Below are 15,341 nucleotides of genomic sequence, written 5' to 3'. Positions count from 1 at the left end.
GGGGGGGATGTGGGGACCGGAGCAGGGCCTGAGGGAGATCCACGAGGGCACACATGGACCAGCAGGGGGGAAGAGGGGGCAGGTTCCTTCTGCAGAGACATTAGGATTTTGGATGTGCTATTTCCTCACCTAAATGGGCCAAAACCCCCCAAACCTTGCAGGTATCGTTGGGCTGCTGCCAACGATGGGAGCATGGAGGGGTTCGAAACAATGTGAGTTTCACAAGTTTCAAGATGACTGCAAATTAGCTGGAAGCTGTGGCTAGAAATTTGTCTCTGAATTTGAATCCAAATTTTTAAAACGTTTTATTTTGCAAAACCTAATATTAGGACCATCCCAATAGGAAGTTTGTTTAAGCAATGTGGTGTTAGAAAATGGTTTAAAAAAAAAAAAAAAAAACTAGGAAAAAAAATTATTAATGATAATTTCCTTAATAGAAATGTCCTGGGCAGAGCCCCAGGTCCCATTGCCCCACGTGCTGTTGGTGACACGGTGATGGTGGCAGTGGGACCCAGGCCTCTGGTGACCCAGCAGCAATCGCCTGAGCTGCAGGGAAGCTCTGCACACACAAACAAGAGTCTGGACTTTAATTGGTTCCCAATTGCAGCGCTTGGCTTGGCGCTGATAAGCAGGACAATGCCTGAGTGTTCTCCCTGCAAAACGGGGTCAGCACAGCGCTGCTCAGTGTGCAGAACAGACTGCAGGTCGGGTCCAGGGAGGCCTCAGCCAGCCCCAGCCCTTTGGATAACCTCCCCTTCCAGCTCCACCCCGCCCAGGGGAGAGCCTCCCCCTCCCAAGCTCCCCGAATGACTCTGGCCTTCCTCCCACTCCCAAGACCTCGATCTTCCCACCACCCCAGCAGCTCATCACGCAGCTGGCCACAGCGGTGCTTTTTCCCCAGCAGCGATGCGGCTCTGCTGCTGCCACTGCTTTCCCAGCCCCGGGGCTGCATCCCCCACTGCAGCAGTGCTGGTGCTCAGCTCTCCCTCTGCTTGCTTTGTATGAATTTTCCTCTGTGCCAACTGGCATGAGCAAGCTAAAATGCTCACAAACATAGCGGGGAGCAGAAAAGGGGGGAGCATGAAGGAGGTGCATGGCACCCGATGCGCCCAGGCAGGGTGATCAGAGCTGGGGGTGTATTTGCTTTGTATTGAGGTTCTCTGGTGTGGTGGTGGGCAGCACTTACAGCTCACAGCGCCAGCCGTTGGGATAGCAGCCCCCGCAGGTTCATCTCAGTCTGTGTCCTCTTGTTTCAATGTACTTCTGATGCTGCATTCATAGAGCAGATCAAAATCTGATCCTCTTGAATGTTTGCTTTCTCTTCTGATGCCAAGTCAGAAATTAAATAATAATAATAATAATAATAAATGAACGAGCTTAGCCATTAGAAAGGCCCTTTTCTTTCCTCAGTAAGAAAGATGGGGATTTTCCTCCTGGAAGAGCTGTGACGCAGAGCATGGCTCACCTGGAGCAGTCATTTCTCCGATGCACACCTGCATTTTCCACTCCTATGCACACAGTGCATGCACCCAACACGGGGAAAGTTCCAGAGCTTGTGGCAGAAGCAATGTTCTGGCTTCCTGCAGGAAGCAATCCCCTTTCAGCTCCATTTCCAGCAGCTCCTAGGGCTGCGTGAGGCCCTTGGCGCCGTGGTTGGGTAACCAAGTGGCAAATGCTTTCATTTGTTTCTCAAGAAGTCCATAGCTGCATGACAATATGTGGAAGGAGAAAGGAAAAAGGATTTTCAAGAGACATTGCAATGCAGAACCACAAGCAGGCACATTTCTGCAGGAAATAAGCCTTGCTTTAGGGGATTCATTAGAGAAAATTGCAACTTTTCAATGAGGAGATCACCACCAACTTTTGCTGCAGTGGGGCAATAGCTGTTGGTGGGTGCTGATGTCAGTCCCCACCTCGTGTTCCCTGGGCTGTGCCTCAGCAGGGCTGTGTGCTCCTCAGACCCTTCCCACGTGCCTGGTGCCACCTCCCATTGCAGCAGCAGCCACCATCACCAGTGCAAAGCTGTCACGGTGCACAGTGACCCCTGCCTCATTCCAGCTCCTCCTTCCTCTCTACAACCCCAGGAGCTCCACTGCAGTAATGCCTCCTGCATTAAACAACCCCCTTTAATCGTCTTTAATTTCATGACCCCCAAAATGGCAGCATTTTAGATGAGATGAATAGACACCTCTCAAGAATGTGAGCTCAGAAATAAGAGGTTGCAAAGGACAGTGGAGACAGATGGCCTCTACCACAGATCAACCCAAAAGATGGTCCTTAGCCACAGGTCAGACCACCACCATCCCGCAACTCAAGAGGACTGGATAAAGCTTTGGCTGTGTTTCACAAGCAAGATGCCAGCAGTGCCTGAGCTTTCTGGCAGACCTGCAGAGCTGGAAGCATGAGGATTTCCTTCCATCTGCAGATCGCAGCTCCTTCACAGGAGCACACTGAACCCAAAATGCACTGAGGGCTGTTTGTCCTGGGGCTCTGATGGACAGACAGAGAAACCCCAGCTTAGCCCTGGGTACAGGGCACGCAAGCACCTGTGTTGTGCCCTGCAGCACCTGCCAGAGGGTGCAGGGAGGACGGGCACAGCTGGCACTGCCCTCTGGCACAGCACAAGGGCTGCTAACGCTCATGGCTGGGGCAGCCTTAGAAATCCCACATTCATTTTGTGCAACTGCACGCCATTGATTATCGCCTGTGCTGGAGGCCTGGCTGGCTCTGCTTTTTAAGCCACTCACAATAGAAATCTGTTTGCAGAAGAATTTGCTGAAAACAAGTTCAGCAAGAGAGAGAGGCACTGCTGCTTTGTTATCTCTGCCCCAGAGTGCAGCATGGCCTGAATGAATGCAATAATCCGCTCTTCCTCTCTCCTCATTAAACAAGAGAGCAGCCTGACTCAGTATTCCTCAGTAAGAGCAGTCTGTATTTTTTTACCTTGCATCCAATATCAGTGTCCCCTCTGTTAATGTTGGACAGAGAGCAGCAGATCCTGCAGCCCTGCAGATCAGTGCCTTGGTGCAGGACAGCAGGATGGCTGCAGGCCATGGGCACTGCCTGCAGGGTTAGCAGCAGGCTTCCTCTTTCCTAAAGCCCGTATAACAAAATGGTTTGATTCCTCAGCTGCTCAAATGGGCAGAAAAAAGCTGATAATTGTCTGGGTTTTCAGACCTGGGCATTCAGCATAGCCCCTCTCTGTCCTATTTCTTCTTTCCCAAACTGGCCGGGTCTGAGCCCTCCCCAGGATGAGATGGAGGCACCCAAAGAGGAATGAAATCACCCTGAGAAAGAGCACCCAGCAGAGCAGTGCCAGCAGGGGCACAGATAAAGCAAGAGGGGAGCAGAGGGGATTAAAGTTGCCTGTTACAGACACATGGTGGCACACACAGTCATGGAAGAAAGCAGGAAAACTGAGAGGCACGAAAGGAATCCCATCACACAGAGGGAGAGAGCAAGAAAGACAGCTACAAGCCCTTCCCAACCACACAGCTCTGCTGCAGAACACAGGCAGGAGAAGCCACAGAAACGCTTTGAAATGCTCCTCCCAGGATGTTCCTCACCTTCCCATTAGCTCAGCCCTTCCCCAAGGTGGGGAGGTGCTGCTAGCAAGCAGCCACAGGTCAAACCAACCATAAAATGGCAACCAAAATGCAAGAGACACAGCACCCTGGGAAGGCTGGGGATCAGAAAAGAGGCAGAAAAGAGATTTTGCCCCCAGGCCTGTGGCAGGAGCAGGGCTGACCTGGAGGGTGACATCCCCACCCCATTGATCTCCTCAGACTCATTCTGGTGTGGTATTGTCCTCCCTAAGGTTTGCTCTTTGCCCACAGCAGTCTAGACACAGGGCCGTGCGTGACTCACAGCCTTCTTGTGCTCAGAACGTTTGTTCCCACTTCTTAATTTAGAGCCGTGCTCCGAGAGGAGAAATCTGGGCGTCAGCCTTAACCTTGGGACTTTTCTTCCCACGCCTCTGGCGTTAGCAGGCCGACGGTCCCACCTCTGGGTGAGTCCCTGCAGTGCCCTTCTTTCTGCCTCAGCTGCCATTGGCACAGCGCAGATCTCCAGCACTGACCCAGCGCCCCTCAGCAGCCCGAATCCCAGCCGCCTCCTGTGCTTGTGCTGAGCGCGGGGCAGCCCCCAGCCCAGCATTTCCCTCCTCGCTCCCGGCCCCGCGCTCCGGGCGGACAGGAGGGGGAGATCTTCACCACGACTCACAGTCTGCGCTGCGCCCGGTGAGCTCTGCGCTGCTCTTCGCTCCCAGCAGCGCGCCTTGCAGACGGGAGCGCTCCGATGGGTACGTCGTTCTCCATCGGGGCGCCCATCTCCCTTTAGATTTAAGTTCTAAACGGAGTTGATGGGGGCAGAGGGGCGCTGCGGGGTCAGTGCTGTGCGGGTGGTGGCTGTCGTGCTGGGGAGCTGCGGCCTTTGGGCTACATGTGGGCACAGGGCAGCATCAGGTGGTTTGGGGCTGGCGTTGCTTGGATGAGCCCTTTCCTGTGCCCAAAGCTTTGTAGATACAGGATTGCTTATGTCCCAGGCCAGGCAGGTTTCAAAGGGGAAGGCTGCATACAAATTATTTTTAAATTTCTGGAGGATTCATGCTGCTTTTGTTCTGGTTTGGTTTTGTGGCTGGGTTCGGTGGGTTTAAAGATCTGGGATGTCCCCACCTTCTGCCAGCACCACTGCTGTGCTGGGTTGTGTCTGGGGGCCAGCAGGGCCCCATGGTGCCCCCTCACCCCATGCAGGTGTCCCAGAGCCAGGCCACCACCAACTCACAGACGTCCCAGGGCCTTCCAGCCGTGCCAGGCTGCAAATAGCCCACGTGGGTGGCACCTGATGGCAGCGCTCCACAACGCACTCAGATCCATCAGATGTTTATAATTGCAGCTGTCTCTCCTGTGCTGTGTTGTTGGCGGCTGCTGGCGTTTGCAGGGATCAGACAGGGCAGACAGGCTGTCAGAAACCACCAGCTGTCTCCACGCTGTGCTAGGGAGAGCAGCAGCCCTGGGGCAGGGCTGTTTTCCTTGGAGCTGCGGTCATCAGCCATGCAGGTGTCTTGAGGGGACAAAATGATGTCCAGCTCTTCCATTCACAGGCGCCTCATGTGCTGTTGTCTGGAGCTTCTGCCAAGGGCTGGCACAGCCCGTGTGTCAGCTGTGCTGCTCTGACTGGAAATGAGGGTGGCACGTGGACACCTGGGGACCCAGTGGGCTGTTCTGAACTGAGAGCCCCCAAAATTTTGCCCAAAGACCGCATGCCAAGGAAGCACATACCATAGAGTCATTCAGGTTGGAATAGACCTCTGAGATTATCTGAATCCAACCGCTAACCCATCCCCACCATGCCCATATCTTGCTCTACAGCAGCAGGAAACAGACGGAAGTGCGTGCTCACCAGCTGAATGCAGTGGTTCATTATCCCCCATTAATTAATCTGTTTGGGTTTTTCTGTAGATCTTTTCAACCACCTTTTATAAAGCTTCAGCTCTGATCTTGCCTTGCTCCAACAGAGCAGAAGGCTCTTTCCCTTGGAACACTCCTTGCATGTTCTCATGCACTGTGGTTTCAAACAGTACAGCATTTCTCCAGCTCTCAAGTCATGCAGATAAGAAAATTATTATTTATTGGAGGATTTTTCCCAGTAATAGCAATTATTATCTCAAGCAATTGTTGCACTATTAAGTTACTGAGCAACAGCTTTCATAGCAAAACACAGCCCAGGCTGTTTACTTGGGCACCCATAGCTACTAGATGCTACACTTAAAGACGTTAAGCAGCAGAACTCAGAGCAGAATTCTTCCAGGCAGTTTTTCCTCAGAACTTGACAAGCTATATTGCCATCATACAATGAGCTTGAAATGAAGATAATTAACTCCCCTTGCATTTCTATGGCAGTAAATCACTGCTGAGCTTATGGTGAACCCAGACACCAAGTGATTTTCCTTGGAACAGCACAGACTGAGGCTTGAATTCTGAGTGATGATGTGTCTACTGATGGTTAACCACGGGTATGGATGTGGAGTTTCACTTGGCCTGGAGGTGAAACCTTCTGTTTCAGGCATCCTTTGCCTCTCTGGTGAAGGACGCAGCACAAGTCTGAACCCAAACTCAAATCCTTATTTTGAAGCCAGAGCCAACCCTTGGTTGAGCTGGGCCGCTCTTCACAGGGGCGGCTGAAGGAAGCATCCCTTCTGACAACGTAGGCAAATTCCTGCTGTTCACTCCTCACTTAAGCAGCATGCCTCATTAGCAGCAGCACGCCAATGTTCCGGACTCGTGTGGGTGATGGGAGCTTGGCATGGCTGGCAGCCAACAGCAGGGTGATGGAGGGAGCACCAACCAGGCCCTTACCTGGAATCAGGGAGGCGTTGCTTGGGAGTGGGGCCCACAGGATACAACAGGAGAACCACATCACCCCTTGGCATGAGAGCATAGCATAGTGCAAGACTGGGGGGCAAGAATCTGTCATTTGGAAGCAGGCAAATGGCTTTTCTGGGCAGAGCTGGGATGTGAGAGCAAGATGCAGAAGGGCTGGAGGAAAGCGGCGCAAACAGAGCAGCAGAAGGAAGCTGTGAGCAGCCTGCCCAGGGCTGGCACCGCCGTCTGTCCTCCTGTCTGTCTGTGGGTGTGCGGGGCCGGAGCCAGCAGCCATGGGGCAGCCACACCTGAGCCCAGACAGCCTCAGCACTCCCAGCTCTGCGGTCTGACATTTCGCAGGGACAGCGGCAGTGGGCGGCAGGGGGAGCGGTGACATTTGGGAGCTGGGCAGCATCACCCAGCCTCACCTCCAGCAACCAGGGCTGCAACTGCGCTCCCTCCTGCGCCACCCGTCCTGCTCAGCAGCAGCCCTGCAGGCCTCCTCTGCTGCTTTCTGCAGGAAGCAGAGCACACCCAGACCCTCGGCAGGGAGAGGGGCACAGAGCCCAGCTGTCAGCTCCAGGGGCTTCCTAAAAACCACTGCAGGTGAAAGGTGCTTTAGAACGTTGAGCACCGGTGTTGTTAAGTGAGCACTGTAGCTCAGCCACAGGGACCTGCTAGGAGAGGATTCCTTTCATCCCTCAGCACTGCTCGTACCCACAGTAGAGCACTGTGTCATCCATTATACTTGCCTCCTTTGATGCTGTGTACAAAACTTCTCTCCCCTCACCCTTTGCTGGAGAAACTGAGCCCTTGTTCTTCTCTACCAAAAGTATTCTTTCCACACAACAGGTCCCACACATCTGGCGTGCATTGGGATTAACAACTAAATCCCACACATGAGACAATGGGATCTGCATCTACAGCCAGGTCCATGTTCCTGGTCTGAGCCCAGGCAGGCTGCAGGAAGCGAGACCCTCCTGGCACTGCTCTCCTCCCAGGCTGGGCCAGCTCCAGGAGCTGCAGCTGTAATTAAGTTAATCACCAGATTGCAGGAGGGTGTGGGCGAGGAGGTTGGAGAGGCTGGCAGACAATTAGAAAACAGATCATCACTTTGTTTTCCTGTCTCCCCACGGGTGCCAGTGCTTTGCTGAGATGCTGTACTGAGTCCCAGCCTGGAGAAGCACAGAAATCTCACGCGGCTCAAGCAGAACACTTGGCTATGAGCACACCTTTGTCCCCAGGACATGCATGAAATACCAGAGGACTCCTCTTCTCTGTAGGTAAAGTAGGGATAGCATTACAGAATTATGAGGGTTGGAAAAGACCTGTAAGTCTGTTGAGTCCAACTACCACTCCAGGACACCTGTGCACAAGGAAAACCTCTGCCAAGCTCTGATCTTGCCTGCATCCATCACTGTCTCTTACTCTGGGGTGAGGAAATCCACCCCACAGAGTCAATCTCTAATACTTGCAATGAATGAAATCCCCATTTTATCCAAGCAGTTTTCCCTATGCAGGTTCCAGCAGTTCTGGGATCCCCCCAGCAGCTCCCTAAAGCCATACCCATCAGCCCCAGGGCTTCAGGGATCCACAGGGCCATGCACAGAGGAAAGCCAGAGCTAAAGTTCTTCTAGAATATTGTACCTGTTGTAACTGCAGGGATCCTTGGGACCTCTCATGCAACATACAGAATAGTGACCTACAGAGACCAGATCCATTCCAAGAGGTCAGAAAGGGTCAAAAGGGAAAGGAGCAGGGAGGACAAAAGAGGTGGACAGGAAAGCACTGCGTGTGCAGTGCAATAGCCAAGAAGTTTTGGAGCCCAGCCATTCTGTTGGGCTTCTACCCCAAAAAATAAGGCCCCTAGTGTTAGGTTCAGGTTCTCTCTTGCACTCTCACTTTTTTTTTTTATTTCCATAAAAACCTAATGTTTTCTTGCCAAAGGTATAATAGCAGGGCCAGGAGCTGTACTGTGCGTGGAATACCGGCTGCACAGTCATAAAAGTCTGAGAACAGCAGCAGTATTTAGCCAGGAGAGACAATGGGAGTGGAAAATTGCGTTCATTCAGCTTTTCTTGTGGAGTCAAAGGCAGCTGGTGAGCATTGAGAGCCTCCTAAAAATAGGGAAAAGAAAAACCCTTAAAGGAAAGATGTGAAAGTGAAGGCAATGTTTCCAGCAGAGCTGTTCTGCTAAAGCTATCCATAGATGCTCTTGGCTGTGCAGACCTGCAAGTGAAGAAGGGTCACACCACAGTCTGCACCTCTCCCACGTCAGCCGTGGTGCTGGGACCCTGTGCAGAGCCCATGGCTGCAGGGTGGGCTCCTCTGCTCCCTCCATCAGCCACCAGGAGACATCGGGTGCCTTTCATCCTCTGAGAAGTGTTGAAGGAAAAAGTAACTTCCAGTAAACTGCACAACACTACCAGCCTCGATTAATGCTCAGCAAAGCACTGCAGCCTGTCTGGCTTATGGGGTGACAAGCAGGCTACTGCCCAGGGAAAGCCCAGAGCTGGTGTGGAACTGAACCACAAGTGCATGAACCAGTGGAGGTGACTGTAAAACTTGGGTCGGGTCCCTTGGAGAAAGGTTAGTGCTTTCAGATTGAAACAGGCCTGGAGCAGGTTCAAGCCTATGGGCGGTGGGGGAGGAATGGCCAGGAGTTGGATCTCAGGGCCAGGTAGGAAGCAGCTGGGGAAACTCATATCTGTGATGCAGTGCTGCTCACTGGGCACTGTTCCAGCCAACACCGTGTCAGAAACACAATGAGGACAGTTCTGCAGAGCAGGGAAAGGTTTAAAGCAGTGCATGGCAGGACTGCCCTCGGATCCTGCAGGACTCGCAGCCCTGCCTGCAGCATCGCTCCTGGGACAGAGGCACCACCAGGCAGAGCTCAGCCTCGGGGAAGGGAATGCTTCTTTGCTTTACTCCCCTTGGATATCTCATGCTGTTCTGATAAAGACCTGTAATACAACAAAAAGCACAGCAATGTCAGCAGAGCAGCAAGCATTTCTCCAGGTCTAACAGCTTTGTGCATAGAAATAAAGGAAAAATCTACTTACCTTTGGAAGACCTCAGTATGCAGGGATCTCCAGCAAGACCCTTTTGCTTCCACTGCCAACCCTTAAATGAGGGCAGGGAAGGGGTGCCCTTCCATCACTCAGTGCATTGCGTGCAGCTGAGCTCCTCCAGGTTGGCCCTGCCTCCCCACCAGGTGCTCCATCACTGCTTCAAGCTGTGACTGAGCATTTCTGCTACAAGACCTTACAGGGGCCTATCTGAAAGAAAGGGATGAAGTCTGGGAACTGACTAGAGAAATGGCTGGGCATGTTTTCAACAACAGCAGTGAAGTCTTATTTCCATGGTTTCAGTCCTTAGTGATCAAAACTTTAAAACAAAAATTGGCACTTTCACGTATTTTTATCTTCAGCATGCTTTGGGGATCCACTTGGAGGAATGGTCTCCCTTGACTGACCTTTGGAGGAAAAATTGTTCCTAAGAACCAACCTGGCTCTAGCTCAATCCTGATGCAGCTGTAACACAACTCAGTGCGTGACTGATGTTTTCACAATCTTTAAATACATATAAATAGTGACTATGTAGTCCCACAGCAGAGCTATGGGAATAAATAGCATTAAGTCATTTTCTGACCTTCTAGACATTCCTAGATTTACCCTGTGCCCCATCTTTGTTCATAAATCCACTTCTCTATAAGCCTATGAGAGGCAGCGTTTTCATGGTGGTTTAAGTGCAGTCTCTGTGCCGGGCTCTTGGCTTTCTGTCACAGATGGGATGCAAGGCTGCACAACCATGACATGGATTCAGAGTTCCACAGTTGATCACTATGTGTGTAAATCTCCCCCTCAAGGCCCCCTCAGTTATCTCCCAAAATATCTAAGCTGTGTTCTGATCCTCAGCACTGTGTGCCTGGGCCAGGTGAACACTGCAGCACCAAGCAGTGCTGGCTCTGCAGCGTGCCGCCTGTGTTGCAATTCTTGTCACAGCCACGTCAGGAAGGTATAATAATGGTGAGAGCCATTAACCAGGGCTGCTGCCTCCTGCGGGTTCCAATCAGACGTTGGGTGGTTTCCAAACGTGTTTTCCAGTGTATAATTTTAGCGTGTGCGTCAATAGAAAGCAGAAAGAAAACAGGATTCACCGCGATACAATTAGAGGGACCGCATCCCTGCCGCCAGCAGGACGACCCCAGCCCTCCCACTGCAGGGAGCAGCACCTGTCCCAGCCCCGTCCCTCCTGTCCCTATAAGCACAGCACTGCGGGCAGCTCAGCACCCCGCTCACGTCTCCCATCTCCTGCAGCCTGAACCATGGCCGAGGGGGAGATAACCACCTTCACAGCCCTGACCGAGCGCTTCGGGCTGCCGCTGGGCAACTACAAGAAGCCCAAACTCCTGTACTGCAGCAACGGGGGCCACTTCCTACGGATCCTGCCGGACGGCAAGGTGGACGGGACGCGGGACCGGAGCGACCAGCACAGTAAGGACCGGCCAGGCTGCTTGGCTCTCCTGCTTGTTTGCATGCCCTGCATTGCTTGGTCAGCCTTACCAGCAGGAAGCAACCTGGCATAGGTGTGCAGGCGGCTGTGCGGCCGGGAGGGGCAGACAGAAAGGGTGCTAATTGCAGGGGATGTAATTGAGGGTTAATTGCAGCATGCAGGCAAGCAGGCAGCTGGAAGATCGGGGAGGAGCTGCAGCCCTGCAGCAGTGGTACTGCACATGCGATGCTCATTACTCTCTATAACTTCCTGAAGGGAGGTTGTAGTGAGCTGGGGGGCCTCTTCTCTCGTGTCATTAGTGATAGGACCAGGGGGAATGGTTTCAAGCTACAGCAGGGGAGATTCGGGCTGGACATGAGGAAGTATTACTTTTCAGAAAGGGTGGTCAGGCACTGGAATGGATGCCCAGGGAGGTGGTGGAGTCACCGACCCTGGTGGTGTTCAAGGAAAGACTGGATGTTGTGTTGAGGGACATGGTTTAGTAGGAGCTATTGGGAATAGGTGAACGGTTGGGCTGGGTGATCTTTTAGGTCTTTTCCAACCTTGGTGATTCTATGATTCTATGACTCTTGGGCAGCACGGCTGTGCTTCTCACACATGAATCAGGGGCTGGAGCTTGATGTGCTGACTGTGTTGTATCTGTGTGCTCTGCATGCAGCATCTCATCTTCAGTACCTTCCCTTTCCCCTGCGTGGTTAATTAAGTTCCTTCAGGATGCAGAGGTCCAAAAGAGTCAAGAACAAGGCTGGCCTGGCCTGCCCGCAGCAGCACCTTGCCCCCAGCAGCTCCCCTGGCTGAGCCCTCCTTAGCAGCCTCCTGCATGAGGCACAAAGCAGCTGTGTGACACTGATGACACAGTTCACAGCCCTGTTCGGGAGCTTTAAGCTCTTCCCAAGTGCTCAAGAGGATTTGGGAAGTGGGAGCCCAAGGCTGTGGGGCTGGATTCTGCCCTGCTCTGCTCACGGTGCTCAGCAGCACAGCCTGTTATTCCATATCCTGGGTGCTTATTGGAATATAACTGGGATCTGCAGCTATTCAGGTCTCATATCTGGTTAGGAAGCAGCCCTGGGAGGAGCCCAATTGGCCATACATATTCTAGGAAAATGCTATTTTTTCCCCATTAAACCAGAAGCACCCATGTGGCTTTCTCCCCAAGCTTACCCTTTCCTCGTGCTTCAATGAGCAGCAGAGTTCTGGGTACAAACACCATTCCCTGCTCCTTGCAGCATCCCAGCAGCACTGGGAACAGCCCTCAGTCCCCCTCCTCAGGCTCTCCAGCCCACTCCCAAGCCCACCAGCCCGAGCCCTGCAGCCAGCATCTCCCCCCCCCCCCCAGACTCTCTTGCTTCTCGCTGGCTGCCAGCCAGGCTGTGTGCTGGGAAGTCCTGCCAGCCAGGAACCCCCTGCAAGCAATCCTGTAAACGTGGATATCTGAGCAGGCAAATATTTACAGAGTGAACAGAGCAGCACAGGGCAGCGTGCCAGTGGGAGCTGCCCCTCTGGAAGCACTGCACTCTGGGGTCCTGCCCATGCACTGCCACTGGCACCACTGCTCCAGGGAAGTTCTTATTCTTATCTGATATCGCCTTGTCAAGGGCTAGGCACAGAATGAAGGAGGGTATGTATAAGGGGAAAACAAAAAGTCACTCATCCTAGGCCACTGCACCCAGCACTAATTCCATTCCTGGTCCTTCACTGCAGGTCTCAGCATCCAGAGCTTTCAGCATGAAGTGAAAAATAAATGTTACATGAGCATTTCGGAGCCTTGAGCAGGAAATAAGCTCATGCTCCTTTCCAAAAACAGCCTTACCTTACAGGGAAGAGGTAACAATACCCCGTGCCCCACTAAGGAGTAAATAAATGTAGAAAAGAAGGAAGGAGCTGGAGCTAAAGCACCCACTTGTTCTTCGCTCCTTGGGCATTGAGTGCTGGAGAGCCATCCCCAGGGCTGTTCCACTGCACCAATCTGTGCCATGGGCTGGAACCTTACAGAACAAGGCTCATGGGCATCTGCAGAATGTCTGCCCTGCCTTCCCTCTGTCTGCTGCCCTTCTGCAGCTCACAGGAGGACCCAGCACCTGGATGTATGACCCAGCTCCCCAGGGCACAGACCCTGCCAGGCAGCAAGGCACGGTGCCCTGCAGTACCAGTACCTGAGGTCTGTCTGTCCTAAAAACTTCTTCACACGTCACTCCTTAACTGTCTTGTCAAAACCACAAAGGAAATTTGCAAATTATAGTCAGAATTAAAACCCCAATTTCCTGTGTTCCATTCCAGCATCTTAACCAAAAGGCTGCCCTCTCTTTGATTTAAAATAGGCAAAAATTGGTGTTTGGTTCCCCAAACATGGCAGTGGGGTTTCTCTCAAGGGGAGGGCACAAGGAGATGTATTTATCACCCTCTGTGCTGTTTCTCTTCAACTCTTTATAACTCAGAACAGAAACACCTGGGCCATTATCTCTCACCACTTTCCCTTTTTCCATTTCCTTATTTTCCTTTTTACGTTACTGTTGTCGTTTTATTTTTACAGTTCAGCTCCAGCTCAGTGCGGAAGACGTGGGCGAGGTCTATATAAAGAGCACAGCATCAGGGCAGTACCTGGCAATGGACACCAACGGGCTCCTGTACGGCTCGGTAAGCTGCAGCACACACACAGGAGCCCGGGGAGCAGGGATTTGCCATCCCTGAGGCTGTTCCAGAACGTGGGGATGTGGCATGGGGCACACGGTCAGTGGGCATGGTGGGGTGGGCTGGGGTTGGGGATACGAGAGGTTTTTTCCAGCCTTAATGGTTCTGTGATTCTGTGATCCGGTGCCCAGGAGCTGCAGGACACAGAGTCACCAAAAATAACCCAGGTCTTTGAGACCCATTGATAGCAAAGCGCACACCCCGTATCCCTGTTGGTAGGCTTCTCGGCCTCACCAAGGAGCTGCTTTGCTCCCCACACTCCTGGGCTATGGGCACAGGACTGCAGTGAGTCAGGAGCCAGGCAGGAGCCAGGCCCATGCTGCAGTGTGTGGTGGGCACAGGGAGCGAGCAGCAGCCCCCCGGCTGCATCCTGCCCCACGCACCCCCCTCACTGCCCCCGCGGCTCTTTTCCAGCAGCTACCAGGCGAGGAGTGTTTGTTCCTCGAGCGGCTCGAGGAGAACCATTACAACACATACATCTCCAAGAAGCACGCAGACAAGAACTGGTTCGTCGGGCTGAAGAAAAATGGGAACAGCAAGCTGGGGCCGCGGACTCATTATGGGCAGAAGGCGATCCTCTTCCTCCCGCTGCCAGTGTCGGCCGACTGACTCCCATCCCACAGCTCACAGGCACCCCGCCACGGCGCCGGCCGCCCACCCCTGCTGCCCCTTCCTGGCGTTCCAATGAAGAGCCAAGCGTTAGAGCCCCGAGCCGTAGGTAAAGGCTTGAACCAAACCAGACCCGAGCTGCTCAGCCCTGCACGACCCTTCGCAGTGATGACGAGGAGCCTTGAGGACAGCCATGCACTGTGGATGTGTGGCTTCCAGCCCGGCTGCTGCTGGAACCCAGCACCCCCAGTGCCCCGTGATCCCATTTGTCCATCCAAGTACGTCGCTGCCACAGCGCCTTCGAGCAACTTCAAACTGCGCCGTTGTTCGTGTTACTGAGCAAAAAGCTTGCAGATAACTTCACCATACTAAGCCAGCCAGAAGCTCCAAATCCTCAGCATCTCAACCCTCCTTAGAATATTGCTGTCCCTCATGCTAATATCTGCCCCGTTATTTGTATTTATTTATTAAGCAGATCTGTCTCTTCCACAATCCCTTTGTAAGTGCACGTGGCACCAAATGCCCTGGCGCTGTCCTGGAGATGCTGGAGCAGAACAGGAGCAGCAGCAGTGCTGCAGTTCATGTGGCTGAGGGATGCGGTGAGATTCCTCCTGGATGACAGCTGGGCTGGGGACACAAAGGCGGAGCTGCACGGCTCCTGAGTGCTCTTTTCAGTGCTTCCTTCCCTACAGCCCCTCCTGCCAGGCCTGGCTTCCCGTATTGGACAGCAAAGGGAAAAAGGCAGTTTGGTCCATAGAGTAACATAACAGTGTTAAACATTCCATTGTTCAAATAACAATTCTAGGTCAGTGGTGAAAAGCGCTCCTCTTCTGATTAGTAAAGATGAATAATTGCATTTATTTTACCTTTATTTTTGTATAATAAATCCTTGGGAACTGCAGAAGTGTGCGTTTGCTGGGAGCACTGCACCGCTCTGCAGTGCTTCCCATGGTGGTCGGGTGGGATGCAGCATCAGGTGTGTCCTGCTGTACTCACTGTGAGCACACACAGAGCTCGAGGGACCACAGACATCACTTCCCAGCTTTCAGTTACAACCCACAGCAGCCAGAAGGCATGCTTTTACTGTATACATTAATTAAAACTTTTTAATTAAAAAGAAAGGGGAAAGTAACGCTTGCAAAAGTTTACTCAGCAAAAGCAACTTCC

General features: G+C 52.7%; 1 protein-coding gene across 7 annotated transcripts in view; it reads left to right on the top strand.

The window, feature by feature from the left end:
• Nucleotides 1-15,075, top strand: part of FGF1 (fibroblast growth factor 1) — a 16,579-nt gene extending 1,504 nt beyond the window's left edge. The window contains exons 1-5 of one of the 7 annotated variants that reach the window (XM_042826244.1): nt 4,024-4,238; nt 7,506-7,641; nt 10,682-10,858; nt 13,408-13,511; nt 13,980-15,075. In XM_042826244.1, the coding sequence (XP_042682178.1) occupies nt 10,690-10,858; nt 13,408-13,511; nt 13,980-14,174 (468 nt within the window). In that variant the 5' untranslated portion in view covers nt 4,024-4,238; nt 7,506-7,641; nt 10,682-10,689 and the 3' untranslated portion in view covers nt 14,175-15,075. The other 6 variants (XM_042826243.1, XM_042826246.1, XM_042826245.1 and 3 more) reach the window with 6 other exon arrangements.
• Nucleotides 15,076-15,341: the final 266 nt, after the last annotated feature.

Source organism: Centrocercus urophasianus, unplaced genomic scaffold, assembly GCF_019232065.1.
Source record: "Centrocercus urophasianus isolate 14NV4802_14NV808 unplaced genomic scaffold, USGS_Curo_1.0 seq_26, whole genome shotgun sequence".
NCBI classification, from domain to species: Eukaryota; Metazoa; Chordata; class Aves; order Galliformes; family Phasianidae; genus Centrocercus; species Centrocercus urophasianus.
Note: the sequence above shows the minus strand (reverse complement) of the source record. Positions and strands in the feature narration are given on the sequence as shown.